Here is a 15,927-nt window from a genome sequence, read left to right as displayed (position 1 = left end):
TAAGAGACAGCTTCATGGAGTGGGAAGAGAAGAAATTCCCATCTCTGTTCTAATGGAGCAACAGGTACCCCCTTCAGCCAGTTACAAAGAGGCTACTTCTGCCTCTTGTTCTTCATGTCCCATCAAACAAAAATCTTCCACACAGCAAACAGCGCTTGTTTTCACGTTGTGCATCCAAAATACATACAGTCACATTTTCCAACTCTCAGTGGTTGGTTCTGGACTTAAATTTTCTGCAGGAGTCTTGCTTTGTTCATTGCATATTCCTTGCCTCGATTTTCACCAGAATGGCCCCATGAGAAGAAGAGATCTTCAGAGGTTCCTGTTATGCTTTGTTTCTGTACGTTTTCAATCAATTCTGTCGATCTTCTAGACTTGGTACTCTGTGGTAAATATATACTCGTTCAGATGCAGCAGGAAACTTTCAGGTCTCATTTTTCAGGTCAGAACTTGGAAAATTAGATCACTTGTAGATGAAAGTGTTTTTGTGTAGCCTCAGTCATCTGTTGAGGGAAGAGGCTGCTGAGTCTTCTGGTGATGCTTCTTGAGCTGCGGGACAGGCTCTTTGTGGCTTGGAAATTGAAAGCTTGTTCTTTAGGATGCAGAATCTGACAGGGAAATTTGAGCAGGGCTAGGTGAGAGGGAGCCGGGAGCAGTACTCCATTTGTTGATCCTCCCTTTCAAGAGGTAAGCTGAGGAATGTAATAGCTAGGCACGTTTTTCAGAGTGACGGGATGAAAGTGAAAGGGCCTCAAACATTGTTTGAGAATTAAGTAGTGTTCTGTGAAGAGTGGTTTTCAATATAATAGATTTTGCAGAGTCAGGTGGAAAAATAATGTAGATACAGAGAGAAGAGGGGAGGCTATAATAAAGGCAAAAAAAGTGCGTAATACTCTCTTAGAATAAGATATTTTCTCCCTTTGGGCTTGCTTTATAATGCAGCAAAAGGTACAAATGCATAATACTGCTTATTTTATTATTTTTGAATAAATTCTGTATCATAACTCCTGGTCTAAAGCCTAGAGGTAGGCTAAATTATGGGAAATCAGGTACGCCTATTATATCTGGCTAGAAGTCATCAGACTGGTAGGGTTGTTTAATATCTCGAGCCTTGTGGCTGCTACTCTGAGCCTGAGAGAGCATTGATCAATGAACCTGTTGAGGCTCTGCCTTTCAGAGAGACCACAAAGCTGTCTTCTCCAAAACTGCGCTCCTGATGCCAGCTTCAGAGTAGCAATGTTGTTGCTGTGATGGTTTCATGCTGTAAGCAGGGTAAGAGTAGAGAAGCAACTTTTACCAGACTAGCTGATGTAGCTGGAGAAAATCAGGCAAGTGTTGGTCACAAAGGTCTCGAGTGGCATACTTCAAGCTCAGCCCAGTTGAATACTGAGGTCATTCAGAGTTTAACTCGACTTTGTAGTTGGCTAACAAATCGATAGAGGAGAGCTGGTTGTAAGGGAGAGAGAAATGCAGCAGGCATAGGAGGGAGAAGTAGTCACTGTGCCCTTTGCGTGTGTGTGTGGGAGTTAAACTGAGCTAGGAGTTGGGCTTGAGGGGAATGTGTGCCGTAAAATCAGCAATGCTACCGAGTTTGCGATTCCGAATATCTGGTGTTTGATTTTTGTTCTGAGGTTCTGATTCAAACCGATCAGAATCGACTTTAAAAAATAGTTCACTTCCCTTTCAAAACAAGCTCATTTCCAATTTGCAGTATGGAACTATGTTCTTTTAGGTTATCTCCCTGTAAAAGGTTAATGTTTCTTGTGGCATTCAAAGGATAAAAATCTGTTTACATTTATTTGTCTGCCAGATGATTAAAATGGTTTTAGTATGTGTGCTCTATTGCTAGTGATGAACTGATAATTTAAATATGTTGGGATTTTTGCTTTTTTTTTTTTTTTTTCCTTTGGGAATGGAAAGGTAACAGGAGGGGTAGCTGGTAAAATTACTTGTTAAAACGTGCTTTAAACATGCATTGTCTGAAACATCCAGAAATTGTCCCCCAGATGTAAAATGGGAGAGCTGAGTATTGATAAATTTTTGTCCTAGTGAGCACTTACCAGCACCCATTTGAAAAACAAATTTAAGGCATGTCTATGTACATGGATGCCAGTACACTATCTCAGCTGAAAGCTGTTTGGAGCTAAAAATTGAGGCAATACTTTCACGTAGGAAAGATTTGAGATTATAATCTAGTAGGTAGTAGTTACGTCAAACAAACAGGTTTTGTTGATCTTTTGGTGATTGCTGGCCTAAGCTGATATGGACAGTGCCACCCAAAATTTATGACTGCACATCTGAGAACAGCTGACCAGGTACCTGAGGACCATTTTAAGGTATTTTCCTGTACTGAATAAAACTTAAGGTTTCTCTGTGTGAATGACTTGGGGTAGACAAAATTCTTTTGCTACTGAATGGTGGGTTTAAAATGGGAGAAATGGGAAAGAAGACTAAAGCCAAGAGAGTGAATATATATGATATATATTTGATAGCTTGGGTCATTTGTCTGAAGCAACTGCAGTGCTTCTCGGATGGTCTTGCTGCTTCAGATCAGCTGTGAAGAGAGTATTTTGCTGCTCTTGGCTGCTCCGTCCCAGAACAGAGCACCTGTTTCCAAGAGTTCTACTCAAGCGCAGCTGTTACCCCCACACTTCTGTTCAGATGATCTTTGGTGTTGCAACCTAGTTTATTTAAGTGGTGGGGTTTGATTCTGAGGTTGATATGAGGATGGTGCAGAGCACTAACCGTCGTTTGTATGTTGTTGGTTTTTCAGTTTAAAAAAGAGTATCTAAACAAGCTAGCTAAGCTCCCATCCTCCGCTGACTTAGAGCATTTGAAGTTTGAAGCTGCATCAGATTTAAGTAGGCAATTTTTCAGCTGATTAGTGATCTCATCCGGCTTGTAGCACTATTGCCAGAACCAACAAAATTGCAAAGGATGAGGCAAGAAAACATGCTTGAGAAAGGTGGGAGAAGCAGCAGCTCCCATTTTGCCTGTTAACCTGGAGATTTGAAAGGAACATGAGTTGAAATGAGTTTGGGCAGTGAAAAGTGCGGAGTCATTATGCTAGCTTCTGCGTCGTATTGCTGGATCGACTGGTTTAGGCTCTGATGTGGAAGCCAAAATTTGATATGAGAGGACTCTGCAGTCACGTGCAAATGCAGCAAGTGCTGGAACCTGAGATGGATTCAGGGTGGGAATCAGGTGCGAATGTTTCTGACTGCAGGTAGGGGTCATTAGAAACAGCTTACCTTTCCATGTGGGACACTTGCCTTGGCAAGAAAACCTGTAACAAGGTAAGTTACCTCTCCAAATGGGATACCTCAGAGAGGAGTTCAAGGCTTATTTTGGCACTGTGATGTGGAGAAGATGGATTAAATGATCACTTTTAGCATTATCTATGTTAAATTGTACGGTTCTGCATTGCTGTAAATACAGCCATATGCTATTTTTCTACAGCACTCACATTATATGTGGTGTCTGAGAGAATTAAGATTGGGAGCAACCATGGATTTGGGGTTTCCTTGTTTCATTGTTGAGTTTGTTTAGTTTGCGCGGTCTGTTAATTGTGTAACAGTTTCAAGTGTTAAAACACAAAGAAGCTGAGTACCAGTAAGTGTCTGTGCGCGCTACTTTGTTCTTTTCTGAGTCTTTTTTTTGATACACTGATTTTTTTTGAATGAGATTAGAAATACTGAAACTTTTCCTCCCAACCTGATCATTAACTTTAAAAATAAGCTCTTTTCTGATTTCTGTGGTTTGCTTTGCTTGAGTTGGCAGGAGTTTTTAGCATTTTATTTACCTGGTTGGAGTAGTAATCATGATCATACAGATAGGTTTCCTGACAAGAACAGAAACCAACTCTCCTGTTGGGCATTTAACAGATGTTCAAGCCGTGGTAGCATCCACATAGATATTAACTATCAAATAGCGGACATATTTTAACATGTGAAAATTGTAATTATTTTCTGCTGTTGATTATTTTGCATCTGCTCATTAAAATGGGAGAGGGGGAATAAGGGAGAAGGAAGAAGAGTTGAAAGCTGGAGAAAGCGTAGTTGTCAAAACAACTTGGCTGGACAGCTTCTGTCTCAAGTCCAGCTGCTCCAGGTAGCATTTGCTTCTGTGATACTGAAACGTAGCAACTCTTCTGAACTTGGGGCAGACAGTTCTTAATTTAGCTCTGTCCTCGTGTCCGCTAGCAATATCCCAAATGTCTTTCAGATATTTGAATTCTGAGTTTTTGAAAACCTTACCAGAAGGATGCTTTGCTTCATCCTATCGCTCTAATTTTGATCTGTCTCCGCTAGATAAATCTTCTGGTCTCACAGTGCATTGTTTTGGATGCTTCCTCTGTGCACTTAATCTTCTAACAATCTTCTGTAATTATTGCGTATTAGAAGTAAAAGCTCTGGCCTAGAGTGTCTTGGACTACTTTTCCTTCTGTGATTTTTTCATCTTATGTTGGATATTCTTCTCTGTGTAGGAATCTTCTAAATATGGCTACCTACTCTATTTTCAAAAGACGTACAGGATGAGAAAATATGCAGACTGTTCATTTCCCCTTCTCTGTAGTTTCTTTTGTTTCTTCCTCACCAAGTAAGTCTAGCTTGCTCCATGGTCTTAGGTGTTGCATTGCTAGAAGGTGATTTAGGAAAGTTCCAGGGCTTCCTATAAGATTTTTAAAGCTTCTGATGATTGTGCTAGATTTATTGTGTTTAGAAAGGTAGGTAGAAACAAAATCTTACCGAGGAGTTCATGTACCATGTTGCTTTCTCACGATCTCTTTTGCAGAAGAGGTACAGGTCTCAAGGCTTGCTAGGAATGCTTTAGAGGTCTGCTCTTTCTCAGCTAGGATGTTAATTTGCACCAGTTCAGAGAACTGTGAGCTAATTACAGGGCACCTCTGGTGTTTTTGTCAGAGGAGTCCCAAACTTAGAATAAACTTCATGAAGATGTTGAACTTAGGTAATTTCTGCTTAGGACAAAGGTCAGCACTTCAAATTGCTTCTACAGTAAGAATTTACATCAACAGCCCAGAATGCTAATTTTCTCAGTACTTAGACACCTCATAATACTAATTTTTATTGGCAAGGAATCATTAAAACCTAAAGACTTTATTTTACTTGCAAATTGTTGTGTTTATTATTGCTTCTTGCTTCTCTGAAGTGGGCTACATCTGGTACTTTTAAACAAGAACACCTTAAGAATCAGAATAAAAGTATATTAACTCCATACAAAACTGGCAAATTAGTTCCTCTTGTAGCTTTTGTCCAACTGCATTTGTATGAAAATTAGATTTTTTTTTTTTAGTTTAATATACTTCTAACATATTTTAAACAATCATACCATGACCATATATTGACAAAACTAGCATACGTTGCATCTTGAAAGTGTTGCTTGTAGCAAGTTAATTGAACTGATGATTATTTCTGGGTTGCTATGTTCCAATAGATTGTTACAGCTGATAAACCTTACCTGATATATTTTTTTCCCCTTTTCTAAAGTTTGGAAGAAGAAAACAAGGTTTTCTGTTTCTCCAGCTTCTACATACTTTCATAACTTTAAACTGAATTGTCACAGGATTGAACTGATGAAACTGCGTTCTTATTGATTTAAAAAGCAGTAGGAGAGGGGAAAAAGCTGATGTAGCACTTCAGGAAGCAATATTTCCAAGAGATTAGTTAGGACATCACCACATTCTATTGCTAGCAACCTACTTACCCTGCTTGATTGTTTTTCATGTAAATTATTTTACTGCATTACAGTAAACGTAGGCATGAAAATCACCTACCAGACTTTACATCTTTGCATTAAAATTAATTGAATTTTGAGTTATTTCATTAAATGAGTTTTTGAATTTAGTTTGAATGGAAACTTTAAGGTCACAGGATATTAAAAAAAAAAAAAGAGGAAAAGGAAAAAAAAAAAAAACAAACACCTCAAAAGCATCTTATGACTTCTCTCATCTGGAAGTTTCATTGTCTTTGACTGTATAGAACTATAGAATGGTTTGGGGTGGAAAGCTACCTTTTATGAGGCTGAGAAACCTACATATGTATATTCTTAAGATCTACCTTTTTCTTCTGAAGCTGCTCATGCTCTGCTCTTGGCAGTAGGGTTGGTGACCTATCTGAAAGCTTGGAACTGATTATTGGGAAGCTTGTGTATCTTCCTCTTCTGGATCACAGTCTTCTCACAGATCAGGCCTAGAATCACCATAGATTAGTTGTTCTTTTGAAGTTCTCATGCCTTCATAATTGTTTTTGCTGCTGTTTACTTCCCCCTTCATTTCAAGGATTTCTTCACAGTAGGAAATGGGAGCAGTGTGCGTGATACTTGGAAGCAAAGCGAGCATCCAGTTTTGGACTGCAAATTTCTGATCTTTCTTAGTTACCACTTGTTGAAGATAACGATCTTCACCGTTCTGTCTTGGATGAATTTCATGTCTTCTTGGATCTGAAGTCAGTCAAGTTCAGACTTGTTAGAGATGATGTTTTTAGGTAAGGGAGTTGCACTCAATTCTTCAAGGCGCATGATTCACCAAGGACCTGGTAGACTAAGACGGCACACGGCACTTCTTTACTTCTTATGGAGATTACCTTGCTGATCCAGAAAATCTCCATAAAACAGAATATGGAATTGTGTAATTATTTTTCATAGTAAACCAAATAAAAATCTACTGTTATTCAACTTTGGGTTACACAATTCTAGGGGTATTTTTGGTTTCAGTATCTTCGGTTTCTTCTCTATTAAATAAACTCATTTCTATTAGTTGCAAATTTGAAGAGAGAGCTGTGGCACGTAACTTGGGAGTGCCAAGACATAATGTACACAAGCATAGTGATCCTCTGACAGTTTTTGGTCTGCTTACCAATTTGAAAGTATTTCACCTGATTGCAAGTCGGAACTGCTTGAACCTGTGTTGGATTTGTCTGGTATCTCAAGTTTACAATATTTCTTGTCTACTCATCATGACCTTCCGAAGGAACTTTCAGATGAGTTTCTCCATCTCAGTTCATAATCCTTTACAGATTAGGACTGTGACCTCACTAAACCTCTGAATTCGTGTTATGGAACTTGGCTGTGTTCACGCCACTTCTGAACAGGTCTCTAAATCAAATCCTATATAAATAAATAAGCAGTGCTCGTTGTGTATTAAATGGATATAAAGTTAGCAAGTTATTCTATCGTAAAGTTGTCAAAAGACCCTTTTGTGTCTCTTGCACCACCTAAAATGTGTAAAATCATCTGAGGAGAGCATCGAACTGTCACCAGAAAACGGAGTGCTTGGCAATTCAGAGTGCTTCTTGTCTTCAGGATTCTTCAGAGTGCTTGGCAAGTGCCTTCTCTTTTTTGCTTCTCAAGATGCCTTCATGGGTAGGTGGCATGATGTAGCCTTTCTGATGATTTTGAGAGCTGGGGTCTAAGAATAACAGGTTAGGTAGCCCTGGAGAGGCCCGAGCAGCTTAGTACCTGAACCTATCTCATCTGTTGTACAGTTTAAATTCCTTTCGGAGATCTGGAGCATTGATTTTGCCATTGATTTGAAATTACTTTTCTACTTTAAAAACATTGAAAAAATAACTGGGACACTTTCATATCAAACCTTCAGCATAGAAACCACTGATGTACAGTTTCTGAGTTCCATGCAGCCTTCAAGTTAATTCCTTAATTTTTTGGGGATTTCCAGCTTAGCCAGTCATCTAATTTTCCTCTTTGTTCTCTATCTCTTGTCATGAGGTACAAACTCACCAAACTTAGGGGAGATGTAACAGGATAGTCCAATGTTCTCTACTGATATCCGGCTGTATACAACTAAACTATGTAAGCAGATTTCTATTAAGTAATGTCTCACTTGACAAGTCAAGTAGCTTCATGCCTCTGCCTGTTTCAAGAGTTACACTGAACTGCAGTGTGGAGTTCAGTCTGCTTTCAGAGCTGCTCCTTTGCTGGGACTCCAGGATCTCTGGCCAAACTTGAGAATTTAGCTTGCTTCCTTTTGCTTAAAATTCCTGGAGCACTCTTCTGCAGCTCTGTAACTGGATGCAACAGGAGAGTGAGTCACAAGGAGAAATACTTCAGGAAGAACGGTCAATTACCTTTTACTAATTGAGGTTTGTATAGGTTGTGTTTACACCAGTCCAGATATTGCCTGCCTTGACCAAGAAGCTCTTTAGAACGCATGAAGTGAGCTGAATGCTTGGGCCAACTGCTCATTGCAGTGAAACTTTTAAGAACTGTTAGTGGTATGTTCATGCAGGCCAGGGTGGATCTTAAAGAACAGGGCTGCCCTAAGTCTCTTAAGATTTGCAGACAGCAAGTCAAAGTGATGTAATGGCAACAATATGCCCTAACTAAAGCAATCACTAAAGTTTCCAAATTATTTGAATGAATTATAGGCATAGGTTAGCCAGTGATTATTAATTTTGCAACTTTTTGTTATTTTGGTAAAGAATTATCTTAATTTGGACTGTTCCCCCCTCCCCTCCCTGTAGTTTATATTATAAAGGTTCCTACAGCTAGAAGGTTTCCTAGAAATGTCATCTTGATTTTCCTGAAACTGGTCATAAGTTGCTAGCTTTCTTTCAGATTCTCTGGATGTTCATATATGCTCAATGCGTTCACATTTAGGGGAAAATACTTTTAGAAGGTGGTGATGCTTTTTAGCATATAGTAACAGATTTCTGAACAATAAGGTTGCAAACCACGCGTTTTCATAGGACTTGATAATGTGCAGAACCAGTGTTCACTTTCCAAAATGCTCCTCTTGCTCATTTACCATAGTATGATTACCTTTAATGCTCAGATAGGGAAATGCTTTTGTTTCAGCTTTGCTTCTGGGATTTTGAAATACAGATGCTTAGGTGTCCTGCTGAAATTGCCAAAGCCTGTGGTGAGAAGAGAATGAAAACTTTTCTCCTTTTTTTCTCCTTTTTTTTTTTACTTGTCTATTCCTGCACCCAGTAGAGTATTCAATTAATACTTGAAATTATCAACATTTGATTCCCCAAGCTATATATATATTTCCCTTTTAGAAGTCTAGTGAATAAATGGGCACAAAGAACCAGTCTGTCTAATTTTGCTCAATAATGAGACTTCTTTATGTCTGGTGTGCATGTGAGATAGTTTGGGATTTTGCTTACTTGCATAAGCTGGGACGTAATGGAATCCCAGAGCTCTGGGGTATGTGGCTGTGGGCTGTGGAAACTGCACTGGAGCACAGTCCTGTAGGTGCAACATGAAGATGTGAAAGGGTACTTGATAAGCCTTCATGGAAATAGTAAATTCTATAGATTAAGCCCTCAGTACCTCAGCATAATTTACCAGGGTTTGTTTTTCTTTCTGGATTTACAGAGATATGAAAAATGCTGTAATTGGAAACAACAAACAAAAAGCCAACTTGATTGTTTTGGGAGCAGTTCCAAGGTATGTCCTTTGCTACTCTCCTTTTCACTGATTCACAACAGGTCTGGAATAATGATCCATAGATCACAGGCACTTTTTTGTTTTAACTTTGATTGTAGTTGACTGCATACTTTCTATAATGTAACTGAGAGACTTGAAATATCTGTTAAACTCATGTGTTACAGAACAGGCTGTTGAGTAATGCTTTTATTTTAGAATTTCATAGAGTTCCTTAAAGTAGTCTTGGTCTTTTTTATTAAACTTTATCAGTTCAGGAATTAAATCTGTTTTTCAACTTTGATAACATTAATGATGGATGAAAGTGGTTGTATCTTAATCCTGTTCTGCAGCCAATATCCTGGTGAGTGCACAAGTGGAAATGTGTAAGGTTGTTTAAAGTATAATTTAAAAATATTAATAAGCATCTGAGATAATTTGCTTCTCTTCTTCACCTGCATCAAAGGATTAAAAGCCATTGATCATGCTTTGTTGCTGAATTACTGCTTCAGCTGACATTAACACTTTCTGGATCCTGATTCCAATAGTACAAATTTAACAGGTAACTTTAGCTACTGAATTGCTTACTACAGCTTTCATTTCACTCCTCTTCTCCTCCAGCTTTCTTTCAGCTACAATTTGCAGCCACGGCGAAGGAAAACATGGAACAGTGCATTACTTGTGCTAATAGTATGGGACCTACTGATGATCCTTTTGCTTAAACGGCAACTTGGTCTCAAACTGTCCTGCTTGAGGCAGCTTCTTCTGGCTTGTCAAAAGATGCACTTAGTTTGCAGGGAATATCTTCTTCTCATTTACAGACTGAGTTTTGTGTTAAGGCTAGCCCTTTAAATTCTCTAGGGATTAGCTGTGGGGAAACTACTCTCCAAAACCTGGTGGATTATCTTCTGTTTTGACCAAATGTAAGCAGGCAAAGAGAAGACTTGACCCAAGATGTAAAGATCAAAGTGGGCATTTGCTAAAGCTTATGCAAAGTTTAAGGATTTTTTTTTTCTGCAACAGGCCCTGTGGGATTCTTGTGACTGACATTTATTCTTGTGGTTCCCGTTTTAAAAACAGAGGATCTCTGACTTGCAAATCTAGAATCCACCTTTTCTTAAATTTTGTAGGACTTCATGTTCCTTCAGTTATCTTACTTTCTCCTTTTGGTTGTTCTATGTCCAATAGTGAAAATCCAGAAGGTTTTTTCTGTTAATATCTTCTGGCTGTGCAAGTGAATTATATGATTAACCTATTAATGCAAAGAAGGGACTGTGTTGGAAACATCTTAAAAAGTAAATGGTCGTGCTTGTGTTCAGTTCTGTACAAGTTATCCTCAAATGGCACCGATTCTTACGTCAAGGCTTTTCAGAATAGGTGTACAAAAGAACATAAATCGACCATGATATTGTGAGAAAAGACGATTCTCACTGGCTAAAACTTGTGGCTTTGTCCACCTGCAGGTGCCTTTCTGAAGGCTGTAGAATTTCCTTGGGGTGTTTCAGACAGACTTAGATTACAGACCATTTGTACTGGAGAATTCCTGTTTCCTCTAACAAGACAGTGGGAATTCATTGGGTGTTTGACAAGCTTTCTAATTCATTAAATGGCTAATGGAACTGTGAGTACAGGAATCTTTGTAATTCCAATCTGCAAAGTCAAACTTCTCCCCAGTAAGAATAGGTATAAGGAAGCTAGCATCCTTTGCTTTAAGTCTCCTCTGCAAAGCTAACTACACACTTTCTCATAGTTAGATTGCAGTCTCCCAAGGAAAGCTGATTCCTTTCTGTAACAGTGTGGGATTTTTATAATTCAGCTGCTACTGCTTTGTCCTGGGGCTCTACTACTTGTTTACACATTTCTTTTTCTCTTCCCTGCCTCCCCAAGTGTTCCTGCAGGAAGTTTTCATGTGGTGAGAAGAGACCATTTTGATCCAAAGCACGCCTTCATATTTCTGTCACTTGGTGCAAAAGAAAGCAGCATGTTCATATACTAGAACAGATCCATATGAGGTTTGGAAACAAGTCAAGGAAGTATCTTTTGTTTGAAATCAGGCCAAATACTAATGGTTTGTACGAGCAATATCTGCTTTAATGTATCAGGCTGCTACTTGGTTGGAAAGAAATGTGAAGTCCTTCCAAGATCTCCATACAGGAAGGAATTACTGGTGCAGAGTAGCTGAATCACTCCCATTCTGGGTCAGTGGCCTCCTGTGTCCGTAAGCTGACTGTGGAGTGGTGTCGTCTTTAGGAAGAGACGTATATCCACATAGGAAATGGCGTTTGCTTTGTACCTTTGAAGGTCAGTCTGACCTGCGGTCACTTTCTGACCATTTGTTCTGAAGATGGTGCTAAGAGAAACAAAAGCTATTAAAAATAGCTCTCAAAATTGCATTAAGCGCAATTGTTGTGTCTGGGCACTCTTGTATTAAGAACTGTACAGATGTATATATCGATGTGGTCTTAGGTGATAGGAATGTAGATAAAGCCAGCCTGTATGTGGATTTTGTTTCTTATGGAATGATTTTCTGTATCTCTTCCTCTATACAGAATGAAGCATTGCCCTAAGTTATTCCTTTACATCCTTCTGAGATGCTGGCCTCAGGCACTACTTTCAGGACTTGAGAAATTTTACTTTTTGAAATTGTTACTGTTTATAGAAAATAGAATTGCTAAAGTTCAGGGGAGAAAATATTTTAATGCCAAAAGATCTAGTTCTTCCAGTGGCAAGCTGGCTTAGAAACCATATACAAAGTCAGCTTTTCCTGAAGATGGTTTATTTCTTGTACTGTCCTTCAATTATTTTCAATTTTTTTTTTTCATTCTGCTCTATATGAGCACTTGCAGGGACTGAGAAAATCCCAATTACTGGTGTACTTCTTCACTTGACAGTTTTATAAAAACAAACGCTGAACTTTTGTGCCTATCAAAATGCCAAACACCTCTTTGGAATCCAAGTTCAGTATTCAGAGCTTATTGTCAGTTACTTTTGTGTCCTTAATTTCAGGAAAATCATTGGAAATTTCCAGTTCAAATGTAGATTTTTTTTTTTTGTAAGCTATCTTGATCGGACTTCTGACTTAGTGAAGCAACATTAACTTAGTAGCAGTTAGTCTGTAGTGCTGCTGGTTCCCAGTCCTCTGTGGGCTGTTATCAACCCCCCTTTCTGGTGAAGTCAATAGAGGTGAGAAAAACGTTTGTTTGCAGTTGAATTCAGGCTGAAAATCATATCCCTGCCACTTGAGTTCCCCTGTACCTTAGGTGTCATTCTTCGATGTAAATCTTTGATGTAAAGATTCTCGCTTAAGTATGTAACAGGATGATCCAGGTATCTTGCCATTCTTGCACATAACCTAAGAAGCAGAAGAGCACCCTCCACATCTTGTATACTCTTCATACTGGAATATGGTGTACTTTCACTGTGGGAGCAGGTGCAGAACTGTGGAGTGAAAGACCACCCTGTTACCTAAAGCTTTTCTTGGAGTTACTCAGATAAATGTCAGATAACATTTTTAGTCAAAACAAAAAAAACCTCTTTAATTAGAAGATAAGCATCACATTTCCTATGCTTGGGTATTTAGGGATGACATTTGTGCATATATCAACTACTAGTTTAGTTTAACACCTAGAAATTATGTCTGTTTGTGTCCTGGAAAGCTTGGCCTCATGGCTGAGATGTTGAGCAGTGTGCTCTAGTTGATCTCGGGCTGAGCAGGGGGTTGAACTAGAAGTCCCTTCCAATATCATCCAGTCTGTGATTCTGTGATAGGATTTAATGATGAACTGCTTTTACATATATGTTTTTTGCTTGGGGTTGTCCTTGAATTCAGGTACTCCCTCTAGGAGTTCTTTTAATTAGTGTCCTTTATAATACTACTACTAAAGGACTGGCCATCCTCTAACTGTTGGAATGCAAGTGTCTGCTTGACAGGACCATCTCCGGTACAGACAGGAGTTGTTAGCACATGACTCAGTAGTGGGCTCTAAATCCATCGTTAGCTAGATAAGGTAAGGTAACGCTCCCTTGTGAGCAAGGAATGTGGTTTCTCTTAAAGTCTTGATTCCTTAATTCATAACTTTATATGCTGAAATTATGCACGAAAGATGTATTCAAGCAAGACGAAAGAAAGATGTATTCAGGCAAGTATATATCTTGTGCTTGGTTCATGTGGTCATGCAAATCTCTTTTTAATTGCTGGCTGGTTCGGATTAGAAACAGCAGTATTGCATACAGTTCTATTCCAAAATGGCTGTAGGCTGAAGCTCTCTCAGCCACCTTTGGAGATATGCAGCGATCCATGAATCCAGTATTGAATTTCAGTAAAGAAGGAACAGCACAATAGTGGATGAGGAGTTACCATGCGTAGGTGTGACATTTTTTCTTCATTGTACATTGGGTAGTAAAAACATTGAACTATTTCAGAGAGCAAACTTCTCTTTTCAAGGCAGTGGAAGGATGGGTTACTAGACAAATACAACTAGGTTCAGCAATAATTTGTTGAATCCTTTCTAGTTTCTAATCTTAAATAGCTACACAAACACAAAAAAGTCGTTTTGTTGGAAAAGTTCTGGTATCTGTAAAGTAGAAAGAGGTGAATGGTGGTAACTGGTATGAGAAGTATTTAACCTCTGTGTGACTGATGGTAAATGGTGTCTACTTTTGACTATTTTTGTATCTGATGCTTTATTTTCTCAGCTTCTTTTTTAAAGAATTAAAAGAAAAAACCCTCATTAGCTGCAGAGTGTTTTCCTTGATGAAGGATGAAGAATATTTGCCAGTTCTTATGAATATTTGCCAGTTCTTATGAATAATACATACGTTATCAGCATTCAGTACATTTATAAAAATATGAAAAACTGTACCTTTGGGTCTTTTCTAGATTTCCTACCCATCCCAATCTCATTTTGCTGTGAGGAGGGGAGAAGGGAGCAGCCAGTTAGTTTCATGATATGGACAGGAGAGAAGAAACCTCATTATGGAATGTCTACCCCTTTTATAGAGAGGAGACTGCAACTCCTTCCTGTGTAATTTATCTGTGCAACACCATTTGTGAAAGAGAAAAAAAATCTGAACCGTTCTTAAGCATGAGAGGATAAAGCATGCCTGCAGTTGCTCCTGCAGACCTGTGAAGCAGGATTTCTAGTTCAAGGACTAGAGAAAGAGCATCTCTAGAAATGTTAAATGACAGATGTGAATCAAGCAATATTATTTTTGTGTGTTTTGGGTGGTAAATTGGACTTGTATGGCAGCCCCATAGAAGTAGAGAAGTATATGTACTCTGCAGCATGCAAGGGCTGCAGTTGGTGACAGTGTGGTAAGTCTCCAGGAATTAAATTGTTGAAAAACAAGCAAGATGGTAACTTCAAATGACCTAATGATTGGTGATCCTGCCTCGAACATAGGGCAGTGACTAGAGGATGTGTCAAGATCCCTCGCAGCTCTGGTTCTGTGATCCCCAGTTCCCACCAGTTGTCTGCTGACCGCGCGGAAGTTGTAAGGCGTTCAGGTCCGCTTGTACTGCGTGCCCGCTGCTGGTGGGGCCAGTAAGAGCTGTACCAGTTACCAGCTGGGCACATCTTTTGAAACATTCATGATCTCTGGTATGTTACCAGCTTCCATGCAAGAACTTGGGCACTATGCTTGGACACAGTATTACCAGGCTCCTCATATATGTTAATGAGGTATTTTGTCCAAACTTCATAGACATCCCTAGGAGGGCAGGGCATAGCTGTTTCCTGATGGCTTTTTCTGTTCCTGGCTGCACTTTGGGATTTCCTGTGTCAGGTACTCCATGGGGTGGGGATCTGTGGCAAGACCTAGCGGCTTGTGCGCTTGGGTGAAGGAGCTTCATCTGTGGTGCTGGTATTTGTAACACCTTCCCCACACTAGGGTGGTAAAAGGTGTGGAGAGCAGAGGCCCTAATAGGGCTGCCGTTGTTGTCCCTGCTTTTTTCTTCAACGCGACTCAGGAGTCAGGGCCTATCTACATAATTGTACCTCTCTCTACGAGGAATAACTCTCACCCTGAGAGGTATGTGTAACTGGAACAAGGTATTCTTCTAACCCTGCTGCAAAGTACATGTGAGTCAAGGCAAATATTCATAGTCAGCAGAATTGTATTAGAGCTGTTTTTTTTAAGAGCTTCATAGCCTTCTGTCTCTGAATGTCTTTTGTAGTAAGAAAAAGGGCATTGTAATACTTCTAATGACATCCTTTAAATTGTGATATTTAATTGGAATTTTAAGATTCAGTTTTTTATTAAAAAAAAACACATGCAAAATTAGTTTTGTGATATCTCTTGGAATCTGTTTGTAAGGAGCTGTAAGAGTCAAATCTATAAAAAGTATTCAAGAACCTATTCTTGATATCCCTTCATGTGCAAATACCGAATGGTGGACAGATGCTATCATATGGAGTAGAAATATGGTTTAGCCATTTTTATATACAATGAGGAATTTCAAAACACAGATGAATGAAGAGTCAAACGTAACTTAATTCATGTTATAAAAAAGCAAATAATTCT

The 15,927-nt window shown here is 39.0% G+C and overlaps 1 protein-coding gene across 7 annotated transcripts in view; it reads left to right on the top strand.

Moving 5' to 3' along the window:
• ARMC8 (armadillo repeat containing 8) overlaps positions 1–15,927 on the top strand; it is a 62,934-nt gene that overhangs the window by 6,997 nt on the left and 40,010 nt on the right. For 4 of the 7 annotated variants that reach the window (XM_080604143.1, XM_080604145.1, XM_080604144.1 and 1 more), the window contains exon 3: positions 9,358–9,429. The exons of the other annotated variants lie outside the window; for them this stretch is intronic. In XM_080604143.1, coding sequence (XP_080460269.1) covers positions 9,358–9,429 — 72 coding nt within the window. The remainder of the gene's footprint in view (positions 1–9,357; positions 9,430–15,927) is intronic. 7 annotated transcript variants of the gene reach the window in all.

This window comes from Anser brachyrhynchus, assembly GCF_964034855.1.
Source record: "Anser brachyrhynchus genome assembly, chromosome: 9".
NCBI classification, from domain to species: domain Eukaryota; kingdom Metazoa; phylum Chordata; class Aves; order Anseriformes; family Anatidae; genus Anser; species Anser brachyrhynchus.
The sequence above is the reverse complement of the archived record's forward strand: the minus strand, read 5'-3'. Positions and strand labels throughout refer to the sequence as shown.